Source organism: Leopardus geoffroyi, chromosome D2 (assembly GCF_018350155.1).
Source record: "Leopardus geoffroyi isolate Oge1 chromosome D2, O.geoffroyi_Oge1_pat1.0, whole genome shotgun sequence".
In the NCBI taxonomy this organism is placed as follows: domain Eukaryota; kingdom Metazoa; phylum Chordata; class Mammalia; order Carnivora; family Felidae; genus Leopardus; species Leopardus geoffroyi.
Genome location: NC_059334.1, coordinates 48,445,656 through 48,467,207, shown reverse-complemented (window position 1 = coordinate 48,467,207; position 21,552 = coordinate 48,445,656). Strand labels below are relative to the sequence as shown.

The window sequence follows — 21,552 nt, the reverse complement described above, 5'->3', positions numbered from 1 at the left end:
TCAAAAATAAGAAAAAAACACCATTTTTTTTAAATGGACAAAAGATTTAAAAAGGCTCTTCAACAAAAAAACGTAAGGATGGTAAATAAGTACATGAAAAGATGCTCAACATCATTACTCATGAGGGAAATGCAAATTAAAACCACAATGAGATGCCAGTATACACCTGTTAGATACTAAAATGAAAGACAGCCATAGCAAATGTTAGCATAGATACAGAAGAACTGGAACTCTCCACGTCTAGTAGGAATGTAAAGTGGTGCAATCGCTTTTGGAAAACAGTATGGCAGTATCTCAAAAAGTTAAACATACATCTACCATATGATTCCACCCTAGGTATTTACCCAAGGGAAAGGAAATATATGTCCATACAAGGGCTTGTACGAATGTTAACAGGAGCCTTATTTATAACAACCACAATCTGGTTAACAATCCAAATGTCCATCAACAGGAGAATGAATAAACAAATTGTAGTATATCCATACGATGAATACTACTCAGCAAGTAAAGGACATAACTACTGATACACACAACTTGGATGAATCTTGAAAGAATTAGCCTTTAAAAAGAGACAAAAAATACGTACAAAGAGACAAAAAGAGTACAAAAAGTATATAACTCCATCTATATAAAACTCTACAAAACACAAACTAATCTAGAGTGAAATAAAGCAGATCAGTGACTGCTTGAGGAAGGGGTTAGAGAAGAGTGGGAGGGAATGATTACAAAGGGCATGAGGAAACTTTTGGGAGTGATGGATACGTTCACAATCTTGCTTGTGAAGGTACTGTACACCTTAAATATGTACTGTTTAGGGGTGCCTGGGTGGTTCAGTTGGTTAAGCATCCGACATCAGCTCAGGTCATGATCTTGCGGTTCATGGTTCGAGCTTCATATCAGGCTCTGTGCTGACAGCTCAGAGCCTGGAGCCTGCTTCAGATTCTGTGTCTCCCTCTCTCTGCTACTCCCCCACTCATACTCTGTCTCTCTCTGAAAATAAATAAGCTTTAAAAAATAATAATAGTAATAATAATAATAATAATAATAATAATAATGCATATGTTCTATTTATTGTATGTCAATTTTACCTTAATACAGTTGTCAAAAATGAAATAAGGGGTGCCTGGGTGGCTCAGTCACTTAAGTGTCTTACTTCGGCTCGTGTCAGGATCTCACGGTTCATGGGTTCAAGCCCCACATTGGGCTCTGTGCTGACAGCTCAGAGCCTGGAGTCTGCTTCAGAGTTTGTGTCTCCCTCTGTCTCTGCCCCTCCCCCACTCACGTCTTGTCTCTCTCTCTCTCTTTCTCTCTCTCTCCCTCTCAAAAATAAATATCTTTAAAAAAATGTTTTTTAATGAAATAAAACATAAAAAATCATCTTGAAAAATGTAAAGGTGGGGACACCTGGGTGGCTCAGTTGATGGATCATCTGACTCCTGATCTCAGGGTTGTGAGTTTGAGGCCCACACTGGGTATGGAGTCTCCTTAAAAAAAATAGAGAAAGAAAAATGTAGAGGGACCTATCAAACCACAAAACACAGTTAGGTCTAGATAAGAAATTAACTGATAACTCTCTAAACTATAAAGAAAAAGAAAGTATCTCCCCAAAACACTATAAAGAAAATGTTTGTTTAGAAGGAATGCAAACCACCTCCATATCAGGTTTCTAAATGCAGACCAGAGTCTGGAAAGCAATGGATCAATACTTAGAAAACACTAAGAAAAAAAACACTCAAGAAACAGCTACGCAGTTCATAAGCAATAGGAGCAGAAATCCTTTGATGAATTATAAAACAATCCTCTTGTTTCCATAGGGGTTCCCATACCATTAAAATTAAATTCATTCATTTATTCATCAGCTGTATTGACTACTCTGTAAATGTCATGAACTCTTCTTAGAACTGTATAGATACGGGCTCGTGCAATGGGCGTTAGAGAACCACGCATCTATAAACATGACAAACTGTCGATGTTAACAGCTGGATTATTTGATTCTGTAAACTGCAATGCCTCTCTTCTCACAAGATTCAAAAGGAATAAAATTCTTATTGATGTAATGAGCCATCTCATGTTATCCTACCAGGAGATTGTGAGATAAAGTTCACCTTTGCGGCTCTAAGAAGAACAAATGATGGGAGGGAAGGAAGGAATGCCTCTCTCTGCAGAGCTTCTCTTACCCTCCCCTCTCTTCCTCTCCCAAACACAAGCCATCAGAAATCACACCAAAGGATTCTTTTTTGAACTCACCATACCAAGGAAACTGGATAAAGGAAAACCCTAATGGACAAAAATGTGCCTTCCAAACCAATTCTGATACCACATTTCAGAACTCTGACACCTACAAAAATCATTTTCAGCAATATGCCAGTTGCTGCCAAAACTCATGGGGCCCTTCAAAGCTCCTGTCTCAGCCAGTATCTGTCCCCTCACCTTGGCTCCCTGATTCCCAAAACTGTCACACTGCCATCAGGTGTTCCAACTATTCCCCACGCTAAAGTGAAACAGAATGGTCCCTCTTCCCAATACCAATTAAAATCCTGATTCCAGGAGCACTTGGGTGGCTCAATTGGTTAAGTGTCCAATTTCAGCTTAGGTCATGGTCTCAATGTTTGTGGGTTTGAGTCCCACATCAGGCTTCGTATTGACAGTGTGGAGCCCGCTTGGGATTCTCTCTTTACCTCTCTCTACCCCTCCCCCACCTGCGCTTTCTCTCTCTCTCTCAAAAACAAATGAACTTATAAAAAAATCCCAAATCACAGAGGGAGGAAGGCAAACCATAAGAGACTCTTAAATACAGAAAACAAACTGAGGGTTGATAGGGGAGTGAGGGGAGAGGGGAAAATGGGTGATGAGCATTGAGGAGGGCACTTGCTGGGATGAGCACTGGGTGTTATATGTATACGATGAACCACAGGAATGTACCCCCAAAACAAAGAGCACACTTTACACACCGTATGTTAGCCAATTTGACAATAAGTTATATTTTTTTTAAAAAATCCCAATTCCATGAATATAACCATTAATACTACTTATCCAAACCTTAAAAACCCCCCATTAAATAGATCAATTCAATAAGTATTTACTGAACATCCACCACAACAAATCTGTAATAGGGTTTTATATCAAAAAGAATCTCTCTTCCTGGGCTAAAATGTTGGACTTCTTCCTTTACTCCTAACAAGTATAGCTTGCACATATATACTCCAAGAAATTCCTGCCACCTGGTGTCCAAATTCAATACTGCAATGAATAGGGACCAAGCAACCTCAGCTTGGTATAGGCAGGCAAGCACCCTAGACTAAAAAAATGTACTATTTAGTGGTATTTAAAAATCCATTTGGAGGGGGCACCTGGGTGGCTTAGTCGGTTAAGCGTCTGACTTCGGCTCAGGTCATGAACTTACAGTTTGTGGGTTCAAGCCCTGCATCGGGCTCTGTGCTGACAGCTCAGAGCCTGGAGCCTGCTTCAGATTCTCTGTCTCCCTCTCTCTATGCTCCTCCTGTGCTCACACCCTCTCTCTCTCTGAAGAATAAATAAATATTTAAAAAACATTTTTTTAAATGTCAATACTATCCAAAGCAATCTACATATTGAATGCAATCCCTATGAAAATAACACCAGCATTCTTCACAGAGCTAGAACAAACAATCTTAAAATTTGTACGGAACCAGAAAAGACCCCAAATAGCCAAAGCAATCTTGAAAAAGAAAACCAAAGCTGGAGGCATCACAATCCCGGACTTGAAGCTGTATTACAAAGCTGTAATTATCAAGATAGTATAGTACCGGCCCCCAAAACAGACACTCAGATCAATGGAACAGAACAGAGAACCCAGAAATGGACCCAGAAACATATGGCCAACTAATCTTTGACAAAGCAGGAAGAATATCCAATGGAATAAAGACAGTCTCTTCAGCAAATGGTACTGGGAAAACTGGACAGCAATGTAGAAAAATGAACCTGGACCACTTTCTTACACCATTCACACACAAAAAATTCAAAATGGATGGAAGACCTAAACATAAGATAGGAAGCTACCAAAATCCTAGAGGACAAAGCAGGCAAAAACCTCTTTGACCTCCGGCCATAGGACCTTCTTATTCAACATGTCTCTGGAGGTAAGGGGAAAAAAAGCAAAAACGAACTACTGGGACCTCATCAAGGTAAAAAGCTTCTGCACAGTGAAGGGAACAATCAGCAAAACTAAAAGGCAATTGACAGAATGGGAGAAGATATTTGCAAATGATATATCAGATAAAGGGTTAGTATCCAAAATCTTTAAAGAACTTATCAAACACAACACCCAAAAGACAAATAATCCAGTGAAGAAATGGGCAAAAGACATGAATAGTCACTTCTCCAAAGAAGACATCCAGATGGCCAATTGACACATGAAAAATGCTCAATATCACTCATCATCAGGGAAATACAAATCAATACCACAAAGAGATACCACCTCACACCAGTCAGAATGGCCAACATTAACAACTCAGGCAACAGCAGATGTTGGTGAGGATGTGGAGAAAGAGGATCTCTTTTGCCCTGCTGGTGGGAATGCAAACTGTTGCAGCCACCCTGGAAAACAGTATGGAGGTTCCTCAAAAAACTAAAAATAGAACTACCCTACAACCCAGCAATTGCACTACTAGGTATTTAACCAAGGGATATGCTGTTTCGAAGGGGCACGTGCACCCCAATGTTTATAGCAGCACTATTGACAATAGCCAAAGTATGGAAAAAGCCCAAATGTCCATCGAGTGATAAATGGATAAAGAAGATGTGGTACATATGTACAATGGAGTATTATCCGGCAGTCAAAAAGAATGAAATCCTGCCATTTGCAACTATGTGCATGGAAATAGAGGGTATTATGCTAAGTGAAATTAGTCAGAGAAAGACAAATATCTTATAACTTCACTCATATAAGGAATTTAAGATATAAAACAGATGAACATAAGGGAAGGGAAACAAAAATAATATAATAACAGGGAGAGGGACGAAATATAAGAGACTCTTAAATATAGAGAACAAACAGAAGGTTGCTGGAGGGGTTGTGGGAGGCGGGATGGGCTAAATGTGTAAGGGACATTAAGCAATCTACTCCTGAAATCATTACTGCACTATATGCTAACTAACTTGAATGTAAATAAATAAATAATTAATTAAAATTTTTTTTTTAAAAATTAAAAATCCATTTGGGCTAAAGGGTTCTAAGAAAGACCATTAATTTAAATGAATCTTAAATGAAGACTATTAAGTGAAAACTGAAAGAATATAGGAAAGATTATTTGGGGGGTATTCTCCCATCTCCAGCAACTTGAGGAAAAACTGAAATACTGAAAATACTACATCCAAAACCCATCTACTCCATTACCGCCCTGGCCAGCCTTTCAATCAATGCTGACCACACTCCTCCCAGGAGCTCAGCAAAATAGAAAGGGTGCAGACTGACAATACAAACAACTGAAAAAAGGAAAACACAAACTAAGAATATGGAGAGCCCTTTAAATTTTTTTTTTTTTTTTTTACATTTATTCATTTTTGAGAGACAGAGAGCACAAGGTGGAGAGGAGCAGAGAGAGAGGGAGACACAGAATCTGAAGCAGGCTCCAGGCTCCAAGCTGTCAGCACAGAGCCCGACGCAGGTCAGATCATAACCTGAGCCGAAGTCGGATGCTTAACCAACTGAGCCACCCAGGCGCCCCTGGAGACCCCTTTTAATTTATATTGTACCTTTTCATTTTCCATAGTCCATGTACTTCAAGAGCTATGATATAACAGATTTCTTTGTTTTTTTCTAATAAGTTCATTTATTTTGAGAGTGAGAGAGTGTGTGCGCATGAGTGAGGGAGATGCAGAGAGAGAGGGAGAAAGAATCCCAAGCAGGCTCCACTGGCAGCGTAGAGCCCAACATGGGGCTTGATCTCAGGACCATAAGATCATGATCTGAACCAAAATCAAGAGTTGGATGCTTAACGGACTGTCACCCGGGTCCCCCAACAGATTTGGTTTTTTTCTAATTATTTATGAAATAAAGCAAAGAATGGTATCCCATCAACTATAATCACTCACCTTCAAACAAGACTTATTACTTTCTGATTTAACAAGGATTCTTTAGAGTCATCAGGAAAGATTTACTATGGAATAGGAATGCTGTGAGAACTAATCAGCACATGTTTGTGCAGCACATGGTAAAGGCAAGGAAAAGCAGGAGATATCCATGATTCCCCCCTACTTCACTCCCCATGCAATTATCAAGCCCAGTGGATTAATAAACTAAATATCTCTCTATCCCCACTACCCCATCCCAGACGAAGTCACCATCACCTTTTCCTCAGGCCAGGGATTGGCAAACTACAGCCTGCAGGCCAAATCTGGCCTGTTACCAGATTTTGCAAGTCAAGTTTTATTGGAACACAGTCATGACCATTCGTTTATATATTGTCTTTGACTATTTTCACACTGCAGTGACAGAACTGAGGAGATGTGACTGGCCCACAAAGTCTAAAACATTTATTATCTGACCCTTTACAGAAAAAGTTTGCCAAACTTGGCCTAAGTAGGCTATTAAATGATCCTCTAAGTAGTCTCTTACCACTGATTCAATTCACTCTCCAAACTGCAGTCTGAGTGAAAGTTTTAAGAATGCAAATTTGATCATTCATTCTGCAAAAATAAATCCAAACTCCTTACGGTACCTCCTGTAACTTTTCCAACCTCCTATCTTGCCACTGCCCCTTATGTTCCTGTTATACTATTTTAATCTCTTCAAACTCATCTTGCTTTAAACCTTTGGGCTTTCAGCATATAATATTTCTCCTAACTGGAACATTCTACTTTCTCTGAGCTAACTCCACGTCACTGTTCAGGTTCTCTATGTAAATGTCATCTTTTCCAGGAAGCCATTCCTGCCTGACCCCTTGGGCTGGAATTTGGTGGCCCTGAATTCCTCTATTACTGACCTTGTCATTAGACTCTAATTCATTTTAATTGTCAGGCCAGATCAAGAGCCATACGAAGGCAGAGACAGGCTCTGTGATGTTAACTATGATACCCTTAAAGCAAGCAGAGACTAGTATGTACGAGGTATTTACAAAATCTTGGTTCAGATTAATTTATCCTTTTGCATCATGTTCTGAGAATTCAAAGAACTTTTACTCAGAGATTTACCAGAAAAAAATTATATAATTTTAGGCAATGAAGATAAGTAAGTCATGTATAACCATGGCAGAATAAGGGGATACCAAAGTCTGAAAACCTAGAAACCTATACAGAACTTCTGAGCCCAACTAATATTTACACCACACGCATTTTAGTATGTTAGCAGAGAAAACCTTGATCATCAGAGTTTATCATTCTAGGCTGTGTTTAATGAAAACAACAAAAATAATGAAACTAAAAAAGGCATCCTCCTAATACCTGCTCTTCCCTCTCCTTTTCTTTGGTCTTACTTCTGTAGACTCTAGCAGAGGTGGCATCCTGGGTTGGAATGGCAGAGATCTGATGCAGTGGCATGCTCATCCCAGCCTCCTGTCTGGGTGTCTTCTCTACTGAACAGAGTCTCCAGTGGTAGAGTCATTTTGGGCCATGGACTTCAAGCTGAGAGAGAGAAGACAAGACATAACACTTCAAATTTCCAACAGTGAGATTAGCATTTTATATTTATGTTCATATGTGAACCAGTTACAGTATCTGACACAAATACCTGGTCTTCATAAACAACAAGATGAATGTTTATAGGAGAAATTTTAACATTTTTCTCATGTAATAAGATGGGCACACCTGAAAGAGACATGTACATGTATAATCAGGTATTAATTTTCCATTGGCTATTAGATTTTAAATACAGCAGTGTCATCCTTTAAGAACATTTTTAAAGTTAATTTTTTTCATTGAACAAGCATTCATTCTGATAGAAGTAGTGATCTTTCCTTAAAACCACTGCCCCTGAATCCACACAATGGTAAGATTAAAGGCTTAAAAGTCTAAAATAAATTTAAGATATGTATGATCTATGCTTAACCTTCTGAAAGTCTAGACTCTCTAGACCAGTTGTGGGCAAACTTTTCCTATAAAGGGCCAGAAAGTAAATATTTTAGGCACTTTGGGCCATATTTTTTTAAAACTACTGAATTCTGTGGGGTGCCTGGGTGGCTCAGTCAGGTGAGTATCTGACTCTTAATTTCAGCTCAAGTCATGATCTCACTGTTCATGAGATCAAGCCCCTCGTCGGGTTCTGCACTAACAGCACGGAGCCTGGTTGGGATTCTCTCTCCCTCCCTCCCTATCTCTCTCTGCCCCTCCCCCACTCACATGCACACATGCACATGCTCTCTCTCAAAAAATAAATGAACATTTAAAAAAATAATTCTGCTGTTGCAGAGTGAAAGCAGCCACAGTAAGTGTGCAAATGAATGAAAATGGTTATGTTTCAATAAAACTTTATTTACAGAAACAGGTGGCAGGCTAGATTTGGCCCATGGCCTGTAGTTTGCTAACCCCTTTCTAAAGAATTTTTCAGGGAAGATTAGAGCCATCATGGATATTCCTGGGATCCTAAAAAGGCTGCCCTTAGGTAAAATAATAGTTTCTAAATAAGCTTGATTCAATGATTCCATGCACACCTGCCTTTTTTCTCGTTTTCTCCTACATTCCTCCAAAGTTCCTGGTAATTGAATTGTGTGTTCTCTATCCCCTCACCCACCCCTGCTGAAATCTATCAAACTCAGTACACAAAACCAATTACATATCCAAATTATCCATAACATCTAGTAATGTTTCATGCTATCTGAATTTTAACAAAGGATGGAAACATTAAACTAAAACACTGAATCTCTAATTTGGGGGTCTTCACTTATTAACCATGCATTGGAGGTTGGGACAATAGGCAGGGAGTGTAAACAAGAGGGCCTGGCAACCTTGAGGTCATATTTGATGAGTAGCCATTTATTCCACCCAACCCTAAGGTCACATCGGAAGGGCAGCCATTTATTCCACCTCTCCCTCCCCAAACTCTGCTCTGGACCAAAGGTAGGTGTTTGTGTGGCTTGTTTCATCTCTGATAGTGTTACTTAACCAAATTAAAGAGCAACAGAACTCACAAAATTAATTCCCCTCATAAGATTCTCTGATCAACAAGCAACAAGAAGGAATAAGAAGCTGGAAGGGATCAACACTATGAGAAAATGAGCTAAAAGAATATTGTTTTTAAAAGTCTAGTTTTATAATAGGTGAGTGATCACTGATACCCATAAAACAGGAAAATACAGTAGGTGATATTAATGTCTAGATACTCTAATCAATTACTAGAATGTCAGTGTCTACATGTTATATATCATCTACTCTATCTCAAGCCTTTGATGAAACTGATACAAGATGGAGCATTGTGCCCAACGAATGGTCTGAATGTTTATGTTCATATTACACAAGATAAGAGGCACTTACAGCTTAGTTGTCTTATACTCTCTGGGAGATCACAACGGTCACTGGTGAGCAGTTTTTTCATCACTTCATCACTCATACATCAAAGTCCTCTGTCAGAGATGACAAACTCCATGTGGTCTCTTGGAATACCTAACTCAAACCAACCATGTCCAGAGTCCCACCATACATCATGCCAATAGCTTCCTTTGGTGCTTCTGGTATAATAATCATTATTACATCATTGGTACATGACCATGACAAGACTGATGAGGACTATTTATGCCAGATAAACACAAATCTGAGAGAGGGTTTTAAATATTTTATAGAATTTTAAAGGACCTCTCCTTCTTACAGCCATTTAAGCTACTCTTCTGATATGAACCCCTATCTCCAGGTTATAGACCTGAAAGTCACCCTAAAGCAATCCTTCTCCTATGTCATATTTAGGATAAAAATGATAATCTTAAAAGCCAAACTACAAAACTGACCATGCCACTTTTTTTTTTGCGAAGGTTCATGTGAAAAGCATAAAGCAGGTATTACTCATACTATTTTCTTTGCATAGTTTCCAAATATCTATACCAATTCGTCTGTAATGAAGAACAATAGTTAAACCTTTGCACTATGTCTGACAATCCAGGCATGAGAACTTCAATCCCACTAATGCTAACTTGAAAAATACAGCACAGCTAATATGAACATCCATATCTAGAAGAAATGGACAAACTGGTTGTTTAAGAGTATGGAAATGGATATGTCATGTCAATGGATTAGAAGACTTTAGATAAAATTTAGAGTCAAGAAATAAGCCCGTGTAACTACGGTCAATTGGTTTTTCAACAAGGGTTCCAAGACCATTCAATGGGGAAAGAACAGTCTTTTCAACATGCAAAAGAATGAATTTAGACTCCTATCTCACACAAATAAAAAAATAAACTAAACGTCACCAAAATAAAAACATCTGTGTTTCAACAGATATCATCAAAAAAGTGAAAAGTCAACCACAGAACAGAATGAATCTTTTCGCAAAACATACAATAAGGGATCTGTATGTTGAATACATAAAGGGGCTGTCACGACTCAACAATGAATACACAAATAAACCAATGAAAAATGGGTTGTTCAACACAATCTTAATTATACAGAACTGATGGTTACCAGAGGAGAGGGAGGTGGGAAAATGGGTCAAATAGGTGACAGGGATTAAGGAATGCGCTTGTGGAGATAACCACAGGGTGCTGAATTACCATATTATATACCTGAAACTAATGTAACTAATGTAATGTAACCGAATTAAAACAAAAACTTTAAAAAAAAGAAAAATGGGTTGTTCAACATCATTAGCCAACAGGAGAATGCAAATCAACACCATGAGATATCACTTCAATTATGGCTATATTTAAAGACAGGTAAGTGTTGGCAAGGATGTGGAGACACTGAAACCCTCATCAGTGCCAGTGGAAATATATGCAGCTGCTTTGGAAAACTGTCTGAATCTTCCTTAAAATGTAGAAATCACACAAATGTCCATAAATTAATGAATGGAGAAATAAAATGTGTTATCTACAAAATGGAATTATTTAGCAACAAAAAAAAATGAAGTATGAATACATGCTACAACATGGATGAAGCTTGAAGGCATTATAAAGTGAAAAAACTACATATTATATGATTACATTTGTATTAAGTGTGCAGAATAGGCAAATATATAGAAACATAAAGTAGATTACTGGCTGCCAAGGACTGGGATGGGGGATGATGGGGGGGATGATGGCTAAAAGGGTTTCTTTTTAGAGTTATGAATACGTTCTAAAATGTATTATGGTAATGGCACATAACTCTTAAGTATACTAAAAGCCACAGAATTATATAGTTTAAATAAGTGGATCTGAATGAATGTGAATTATATCTCAACAAAACTTTTTAAAAAATATGTAAATAATTGATATGGACGGGGCGCCTGGGTGGCGCAGTCGGTTAAGCATCCGACTTCAGCCAGGTCACGATCTCGCGGTCCGTGAGTTCGAGCCCCGCGTCGGGCTCTGGGCTGATGGCTCAGAGCCTGGAGCCTGTTTCCGATTCTGTGTCTCCCTCTCTCTCTGCCCCTCCCCCATTCATGCTCTGTCTCTCTCTGTCCCAAAAATAAATAAACGTTGGAAAAAAAAAATTTTTTTTAAATAATTGATATGGACTAAGATCGATAAAACTGTATTTTTCCTTAGTGCTATCCCAATATAATGTATCTGGATGACAAGGAGATGGTCACTGTTATCCTATCACTCTTCCAGTTTTGAGAAAGAGGTAACAGGAAGAGTGCAAAATCAGCAATTAGAAATTTAAGTTCAAGACTTGACTCTTGAATACTGTGTGATGTTGGGCAAACTGAGGAATTTCAAAGGCTCTGTTTCTTCAGCTGTAAAACAGAAAGGTAATAATCTCTACTCCGTTCACAGGGTTAATGTAAAGACCAAAGAAGATTGTGTCCATGTGCACAAATGTAAGGGTTCTTAACATCAGCACATTTTCCAGTCTCCTTTTTCAGGCATCTGCAGTGATTCCCCTCAGTGCCTCACAAAGGCCAGTTGTTTGCTTTGTCTTTCCAGTACTATTTTCTGTCTTCCTGCCCCTCATTCTGACACAAAATTTACACAACTGAGACCTCAAATTCTTTGACATTTTTTAAGGATCTCTAGTAGCATGACTCTAAGGAGAAGCAAGGCTGATCACACTATCCCTACAAGGGGAGAGGTAGGAAGGGCTGATGCAAAATATGACCAGCGTGGCATAACAATTAAGCTGTTCTATGTGCTTTCCAAATGGTCAAGATAAATGAAAGATTCTGTCCATTCCAACAATGATGAGACAAATACAGACAACAAGGAGGCAGCCAGGAGAAGACAAAGATGCCAGTCGCAGCTTCCCTGAGGGACAGTCACCCCAAGTCTGCTTGCCTCCCTGCACCCCTGCACACAGGGTGCCAGGCTCCAGCAGCACCCTTCTCCTCACCATTGTGCGGAGCTGAATGCCAACATCTCGAATGGCACTCAGAATAAACAACTTTAAATTAAGCGTGTTTTTATCAGAAGCACATTTCATATAAAAACGAGAAGCCTGTGCACAACAGCTAGCAGATACAGAAAGGAAAAAAAAGCAGTAAGAGGAGTGAGGAGACCAGCTGTAGCACACAGCACTGAAGGATCAAAGCAGGACTTAAAGTTGGGAATATGGAGGAATGAGAGAGACCATTTGAAAAGGAGGACCGACATAATCTAGTGAAGGGACTCAACTGTACCCTGGTTTCTGGGTGTGCATTCAAAAGACCAGGATGCACAGAGGAGTGGGGGGTAAAGGAAAGCTCATCATGGACACTGAGCTTGACATGCCTGTGGGAACCTCAAGATATGTATGTACACAGTGTACAATGGGAGTCACCAACACACCATGACACCAGAACACACAGGAATAGAATCCATTTTCCAACAAAACCCTCAGAATCAGTAGTTTATGTCATTAGGTGCTGTCAACAAATGATAAAATCCAGTATCAACACAGAATTCTTAAACAGCAATGATGAATCCCTAACTTTAAAAAACATCTATCTCAAACAAAATTTAAGTTTATGCTCACATGGCAAAACCCTTAAGAGTCAATCTAATTAAACAAAGAAGGAAAATAAATACATTATCACTGCTCTTATTTTACAGTTGGATTTTTTCTAGATAAGACTTTTTTCTGTGATAAGACAAAAAGAGAACTTTATAGTATAATGAAAGAGAGCCCAAAGAAATTTTTTTTTTAATTTTTTTTTAAATTTAAATTCAAGTTAGTTAACATATAGTGTAGTATCGATTTCAGGAGTAGAATTTAGGATTCATCACTAACATATAATACCCAGTGCTCATCACAAGTGCCCTCCTTAATGCTCATCACCCATTTAGCCCATCCCCCCCACCTCCCCTCCAGCAACCCTGTTTATTCTCTATAGTTAAGAGTCTCTTATGGTTTGCCTCCCTCACTATTTTTATCTTATTTTTCCTTCCCTTCCCCTATGGTCATCCCTTTTGTTTCCTTAAATTCCACACGAGTGAAATCATAAGGTATCTGTGTTTCTCGGACTCATTTCACTTAGCGTAATACACTCTAGTTCCATCCCACCTCATTGCAAATGGCAAGATTTCATTTTTTTTGATGGCTGAGTAATAATATTCCATTGTGTGTGTGTGTGTGTGTGTGTATACCACATCATTTTTTATTTTTTAAATGTTTTTATTCATTTTTGAGAGAGGGAGAGACAGAGCTTGAGCAGGGGAGGTACAGATAGAGACCAGAGACACAGAATCTGAAGCAGGCTCCAGGCTCCGAGCTGTCAGCACAGAACCCGATGCACACCTCCAACTTGTGAACCGTGAGATCATTACCTGAGCCAAGTCAGACACTTAACCAACTGAGCCACCCAGGTGCCCCTATGCCACATCTTCATCCATTCATCAGTCAATGGACATTTGGGCCCTTTCCATAATTTGGCTATTGTTGACAGTGCTGCTATAAACACTGGGGTGCAGGTGCTCCTTTGAATCAGCATTTTTGTATCCTCTGGATAAATACCTAGTAGTGCAATTGCTGGGTCGTAGGATAGTTCTATTTTTATTTTTTTAGGAACATCCATACTGTTTTCCAGAGTGGCTGCACGAGTTTGCATTCCCACCAGCAATGCAAAAGGGTTCCCCTTTCTCCGCATCCTCACCAACATCTATTGTTTCCTGAGTTGTTCATTTTAGCTATTCTAACAGGTGTGAGGTGGTATCTCATTGTGGTTTTGATTTGTATTTCCCTGATGATGAGCGATGTTGAGCATCTTTTCATGTGTCTTTTAGCCATGTGGATGTCTTCAACCCAAAGGAATTTCTAAGAACTACTAGAATCAGTTAACATAAACACTTGCATAAAATAAGTATTCTAATGTAAGAAAAAAGTATATAAATATATAATGTCACCAACATTCCTATACACCAACAAAACAAAAATCATGAAATAGAGATAAATGATTTAAAAGCTACTTAACTTTTAATGAAAAACATTCAGCAATTTTAGAGTATATTTGAAAACTGTAATAATAGTTTGTGTTACAACAATAATGTGTTCTCCAGAATTAAAGCATATATTTAATGTGATTCCAAAGTCTAAGCAAGATTTTCTACTTGACAAAATTATTCTAAAATTATGCATAAGCATTAATGAGACAATCAAATAAAAATGTTGAGAAAGAATCAACAGAGAGATGAGTCCTTTGAAATATAGACATAACTACGCAATAATTATTATTAAAAAAGTAAAGTTACAGGTCCAAGACTAAAAAAGACAGTCCAAAAACTGACTGAATTATACAGAAGAGTAAAATAGCAGCCCAAAATTATAGGAAAGGGACAAGTTTCTTCTTAACTGATGCTGAGACAATTGGACAAGAATTTGGAAGGGAAGGGGCGCCTGGGTGGCTCAGTCGCGTAACCATCAGACTCTTGATTTCAGCTCAGGTCATGATCTCACAGTTCATGGATTCAAGCCCACATCGGGCTCTGCACTGACAGTGTGGAGCCTTCTTGGGATTCTCTCTCTCTCCCTCTCTCTCTGTCCCTCCCCACCCCACCCCAGGTCTCAAAATAAACAAGAATTTTAAAAACAATGGGAATTTGGTAGGAAAAATAATATCAATTAAGCCTCACACTTCAGGGGTGCCTGGATGGCTCAGTCAGTTAAGTGTCCGACTCTTGATTTTGGCTCAGGTCATGATCTCACAGTTTGTTAGACTGAGCCTTGCATTGGGCTCTATACAGACAGCATGGAGCCTGCTTGGGATTCTCTCTCTCTCCCTCTCTCTCTGCTCCTCCCCAGCTCATGTGTGCACATGGTCTCTCTCTCAAAATAAATACATATTTAAATAAACAAATAAATATTTTTTTAAAAAGACTCATATTTCATTTACTGAAATAAATCCTCATACATATACAAGTTAAATGTTAAAAAATAACACATAAGATACAATTGCAAATGAATATATTAAGGAACTAAAGGGAGATTGATTTCCTAAGCCTCAAATTAACAGGAAAAAAAGTTATAAAAGTTATAAAAGATTTATAGATATGACCCTATAAGTAAAAATAAACAGGCAAAAAAAAAAAAAAAAAGACTGGAAAATGTAGAATATGGGACAGAAAATCAGTATCTTTTATATGTAAGAAGTCAACACAAATAGGTTTCAAAAACATTAAAATCTAGGAACAGCCACTTTACAAATGAGGACATAACACAGGTCCTCACTTAATATTTTAATAATCAGGGAAAAGCAACAGCTCAGGGAACCATTTTTTCCCTTTACAAAAGTCTACAAAAATATGATGAAATCTATCATTGACCAATCAGCGCTGAACCTGTGTCCTTATGACCCCCTGGCAGTATCATAAACTCAGAATGCCTATCAAGAAAAATGTTGAGCAACAGGGCTGAAAAGACGTGGAAGAGCTTACCTGTGAGAAGCTTAGCCTGAGAAAATACACAAAAATTTATAAGCCCCAAGATTTCCACCATAACGTTATTTACAATAAAGAAAAACAGACAGTTCCTTTAATTTCCCATAACTGGGAAAAAGCTAAGTAAACTGCAGTGCTAGTACAATCAAAGGAATATTATGTGGGCATTAGAAGCAAGAGAAACATGGATCTGATAAAAAGCAAATGATATAAATTATACACGCATTGTAATTATGACTATGTTAATATATACACACATGTAAAAATGCTAGGAAGGAAACTCATTAAAAATGCTAACAGTGGTTTAATGATGTGGCAATATAAATGACTTTTCATTTCTCTATTTTTTAAACCTTTAGTGACGATATATTACTTTTACAGTTTAAATATTTGAAGAGCTAAAATTAAAAGCTCAAGTCATTCCACTTAGGTTGTCAATAGTGACTTATGTTATCAATGAAGATATACAACCATAAAAGGGCTCTTTTCTGTGAGAAGTACATTTCTGAAGGCCTCACAGAATTCAAGCCTAATCTTCCTACAGGAATAAAGTAGGAAGATGCATTCTCAGGACACAGATGTTTTCAAGCACTATGGTGTTTATTTTATGCTCCTTCTCAATTTTTTCAGCATTTCCTGTCATATTTTTGCAAAGCACTAACCCTTTAAAAACAGCATAATGCATCATGGGAACAGTTCACCTTCACTATGTTTTATGACATCTGACTTTCAAGCCACAGTTATTAATTTTGGAGACTGCATTATTTGATATCTTACATATAAGATTTTATTAATAGTGTCATCTCATACTATTTTTAGTTTGTATATTTCTCACGAAATGGAATGGCCATTACACACCAACAGAAATGGAGACTCAGAACATGAACATGTGGCAAATAGGAGTCTAGTATCATAATACAGCAAACTATCAATAAATCTGAGCATCTGCCCAGCACTTAGAAAGCTATGTGTTGCTTATACTTTTTTTTTTTTTTCCAGGAAATGTTTGTCCCTGTAACTATGGCAGAAACATATCTGTGGCAGGAACCATCATCAATAATAATAAACAATAAACAATAATAAACATGGACAATCAATAAATGTTTCTTCCTTTTAATCATAGTTATATCCTGTTCCAAAATAGTGAATGCCTTTTTTCCACCAGGAGAATGGACTGTTCTCTCTTAAGAGATTTCCATGTGTGAAGAAAGCCCACATGCCTAGGATCTGACCATGAGATTGGGTACTTTTGCTGGTCAAACAGTATTTACTGTGAAAGTTCCTCAATTTCCTACCACCAATCACATAAACTTGCCCACTGTCCCCAACCCTTTCATGAATTATCTAAATTATATTATGTGGTTCAAAGGAAAAGGAGACCCCAGCTCTGGGACTATACCTGGGCTCTCTGCCCTTTTCTTCATCTGGCTATTCAGTGGCCTCACTTTATCAGCCATCCTCCTACCTCATATTTTCATCCTCTCCTCTCTAAAGACTCCTTCACACCAACAAAGTAAGAGTTTTCCAAGAAATATGCATAAATTTTTTATGTCATTATGTCACTAGATGCTATTAAAGAATTATGAAATTCCATACCAATAAAGAATTTTAAAGTACTTTGTGGATCTCCCATTTTTTAAAAAACAAAACTAGGGGCGCCTGGGTGGCGCAGTCGGTTAAGCGTCCGACTTCAGCCAGGTCACGATCTCGCGGTCCGTGAGTTCGAGCCCCGCGTCGGGCTCTGGGCTGATGGCTCAGAGCCTGGAGCCTGTTTCCGATTCTGTGTCTCCCTCTCTCTCTGCCCCTCCCCCGTTCATGCTCTGTCTCTCTCTGTCCCAAAAATAAATAAACGTTGAAAAAAAAAATTAAAAAAAAAAAAAAAAACTAAAAATGCTTTCAATTCTCCTATCTTCTTTCCCTCTATAGCCAAACTTTCTGAGCCATGTACAATGTTCTTCACTTTCTTGCCTTTCAAAACTCACTTCAATGCAATCCAACCTCTGTTCCCCCATTTCACAGAAAATGTTCTTGGCCTTTCTGAATCACTGATCGAATTTGGAAGAAGAGCTCCAAATGAAAGTTACCAAAATAATAATACAAAGCCACAACAACAACTAGGGGAAATAAAGATAATTTTCTAAAGTTTTTAAAACCCTTTTAAATAAGTCAGTCAACATCCTCTTAGATGTACAGATGATACATACCAACCAGAAAGCTAAAATATGATAATATGAAAAAGAAAAAAGTACTCTTGAAAATTCAAAATTATAAGCAAAATTAGAAATTCAATTTCTGACAACTCAGAGCCTGGAGCCTGCTTTGGATTCTGTGTCTCCCTCTCTCTCTGGCCCTCCCCCACTTACCCTCTGTCTCTATCAAAAATAATCATTACGAAAATTTTTTTAAGAAAAAAGAGGGGAAGGGGGGAGAAAATTTCACTTGATTCTTTATTCACCTCTTGGGATTATCCCTATATCCTGCTTTTCGACAGCAAAACAAACCTCTTACATACTCTAGAGCTCTTCTGAACTGAGATTTCTTCATTTTCTATGCACATTTCAGCTCACTGCAATCTGGCTTCAATACAGTGAAGTCAACAACGTTCTCTATGCTGCTAAGCCTAAAGGACATTTCGTAGCCCTCACGTTTTTTTTTTTTTGTTTTTTTTTTAATTCAAGCATAGTTAAATATAGTGTTATATCAGTTTCAGGTATATAATATAGTGATTCAGCAATTACATACATCACCCAGTGCTCTTCTCAAGCACACTCCCTTAATCTCATCTCCTATTTCACCTATCCCTCTGACCCACCTCCCCTCTGGCAGCCATCAGTTTGTTCTGTATTGTTAAGAGTCTGTTTCTTGGTTTTTCTGTGTTATTTTTTTCCTTTGCTCATTTGTTTTGTTTCTTAAATTTCATGAGTAAACTGAATGGTATTTGTCTTTCTCTGAGTGGCTTCATTCACTTAGCACTATAATCTCTACCTCATCCATGTCATTGCAAATGGTTAAGATTTCATTCTTTTTTATGGCTGTATAATATTCCATTGTACATATACACACTACATCTTTTTTGTCTATTCATCTATTAATGGATGCTTGGGCTGCTTCCATAGTTTGACTATTGTAAATAATGCTGCTATAAACATAGGGATGCATGCATCCCTCTGATTTAGTGTTTTTGTATTTTGGGGGCAAATACCCAGTAGTGCGCTTACTGGAGAGTATGGTAGTCCTATTTTTAACTTTTTGAGGAACCTCCATACTATTTTCCAGAGTGGAAAATAAACATTAAATAAATAAATAAATAAAAGTTTTTTTTTTTTTTTTTTTTAATTTTTTTTTTTCAACGTTTATTTATTTCTGGGACAGAGAGAGAGCATGAACGGGGGAGGGTCAGAGAGAGAGGGAGACACAGAATCGGAAACAGGCTCCAGGCTCTGAGCCATCAGCCCAGAGCCCGACGCGGGGCTCGAACCCACGGACCGCGAGATCGTGACCTGGCCGAAGTCGGACGCCCAACCGACTGCGCCACCCAGGCGCCCCATAAATAAATAAAAGTTTTAAATGCAACACAATAAGGCAATAACTGACAGAAAATTTATATGCAATTACCAAAAGTGAAAAAAAAATCATAAACACACAAACGTATTCCACAGATTAAAGTTTACTCAGAAACTCAGAAACAATTAAAGATGGTAGTTTGTTAACTTTTAAATCTCCTAAAAAAATAAATAAATAAATCTCCTAAAATAATTCAGAGCATGAGACTAGAGGTAATAAAGAATAACATCAATGAAGTTACATTTAAAAAAGTACAAAAGCAATGCTCAAGTAGAAAATGAAATTCAAAGTATAAGCCCTGTAAACATGATAAAACAAGAGAAACAAAAGTATAGATACAACACCTATGGATAATATGCTGCAGGAAAAACACAACAGATGAGCACCTGCAAATCTTCAGTGCTTCACATATATTAATTCATTTAATTCTCACAACAGTGCCAGGAGGTAGGGAAACTATTTTATCTCCATTCCACATGTGGCTTAGAGAAGGTTAAGCAATTTGCCTAAAGTTTCATAGCTGTATTTCACCAAACACGGTAGCCTGTGGTGACTTATAAGGTGAACCTAAAATATGTAGATTTTCTCTTTTTTATCTCCCTGTGGCACTGCTGTTGGAAAGACAAAGATAAAACCAGGTGTATTGGTGGCTTCCTTGTGATACAAAAGAGTTATAATCACCATGGATACCAAAGATACATGGAATCCACATTTAAGTAGTAAATAGTAACACTGCTTTTTCCTGCACCGTTATGTATATTAAGTGTCAATTGATCAAAGTAATGGGTATATTTGCCAAAAATTCAAGAAAGATAATAATCTATATATTTCAAAAGTGGTTATTTTAAAGCAGTAAGATGTACTTCGATAGTTGGGTCTAACTTTTAAGACATTTAACTATCATTTTGAGTTCACTTGCAAATTTGTATCACAAACCACAGAAAAATACTGCATTTTATGTTGATTTTATTTTTGAGAGAGAGAGAGAGAGACAGAGAGAGAGAGACAGAGCATGAGCAGGGGAGGGACAGAGAGAGGGAGACACAGAACCTGAAGTAGGCTGCAGGTTCTGAGCTGTCAGCACAGAGCCTGATGCGGGGCTCGAACTCAGCAACTGTGAGATCATGCCCTGAGCTGAAGTTGGCGCTCAACCAACTGAACCACCTAAGCACCCCAAAATACTGCATTTTAGAAATACAGTCCATATCTTTAAACTATTTTAACTACATGTTATATATATTACGTATATAATGTTATATCCTTACACCATTACAACTATATAAAACTTAGAACCGTATCTTTAAACTATTCCACTGGATTATTCAAGAAGAGGGGCAGAGTGGACTCCACGTACACCCAACAATGCTGCCCAATGAGAGGAGAATGGGCCCCTAAGGAAAACTGACAGAACCTGGGGTTAAGTTCTTAGCTAAAAGCAAGTCATAGGCAAGAAAGTGGAGACATGCTGCAGACTTGAAGGCCAGTGGGTGTAGTTTAGAATGCCAAGGCACAGAGCAACGGAGCAAGTAAGGAAGAAAATAACGTGGGGCAGTGTGACACAGCTCAAGACAGTGCACACCATCTTCTCCAATGACCCTGGGAGAGCTCAGCAGAACCACTCCACCGTGTGTGTGAATTAGATGAACCAAGAATGATGACTGGGGTGAAGGACCTGGACTCACAATCTGGATTCTGCAAAAGATTCTGAACCTGAGGAAAGATAAGGAGGAATACTCATGGGCATTCGTTTGTTCACGGGACAAATACAAGAATACCGAAAACACTTAGTTAACAAAAGGGAAAGAGATCTATTGTGGTTCTTTCAGCATTTCACTTCTAAGAAACGGAAGTGTGAGACTGACTTTAGGGATAGAAAACGCTTTCAATGAAGTACAGAAATAGTCTACTTCCTCTAGTTCCTCCAAGTGCTCCTCAATGTTCGTCTACAGAGAACAGTGCCTGATCCTTAGAGGAAAAGGGGACAGAGGAAACATCAAGGTCACAGCAGCCAGAACCTTTTCTGGGCATTCACCACACAATA

General features: G+C 38.2%; 1 protein-coding gene across 8 annotated transcripts in view; it reads right to left on the bottom strand.

Moving 5' to 3' along the window:
- Positions 1-21,552, bottom strand: part of MARCHF8 (membrane associated ring-CH-type finger 8) — a 125,960-nt gene that overhangs the window by 69,292 nt on the left and 35,116 nt on the right. For 5 of the 8 annotated variants that reach the window (XM_045438066.1, XM_045438060.1, XM_045438056.1 and 2 more), the window contains one exon: positions 7,420-7,599. In XM_045438066.1, the coding sequence (XP_045294022.1) occupies positions 7,420-7,521 (102 nt within the window). In that variant the 5' untranslated portion in view covers positions 7,522-7,599. Of the gene's footprint in view, positions 1-7,419; positions 7,600-9,444; positions 9,596-21,552 lie in introns of those variants that run through there. The other 3 variants (XM_045438059.1, XM_045438062.1, XM_045438064.1) reach the window with 3 other exon arrangements.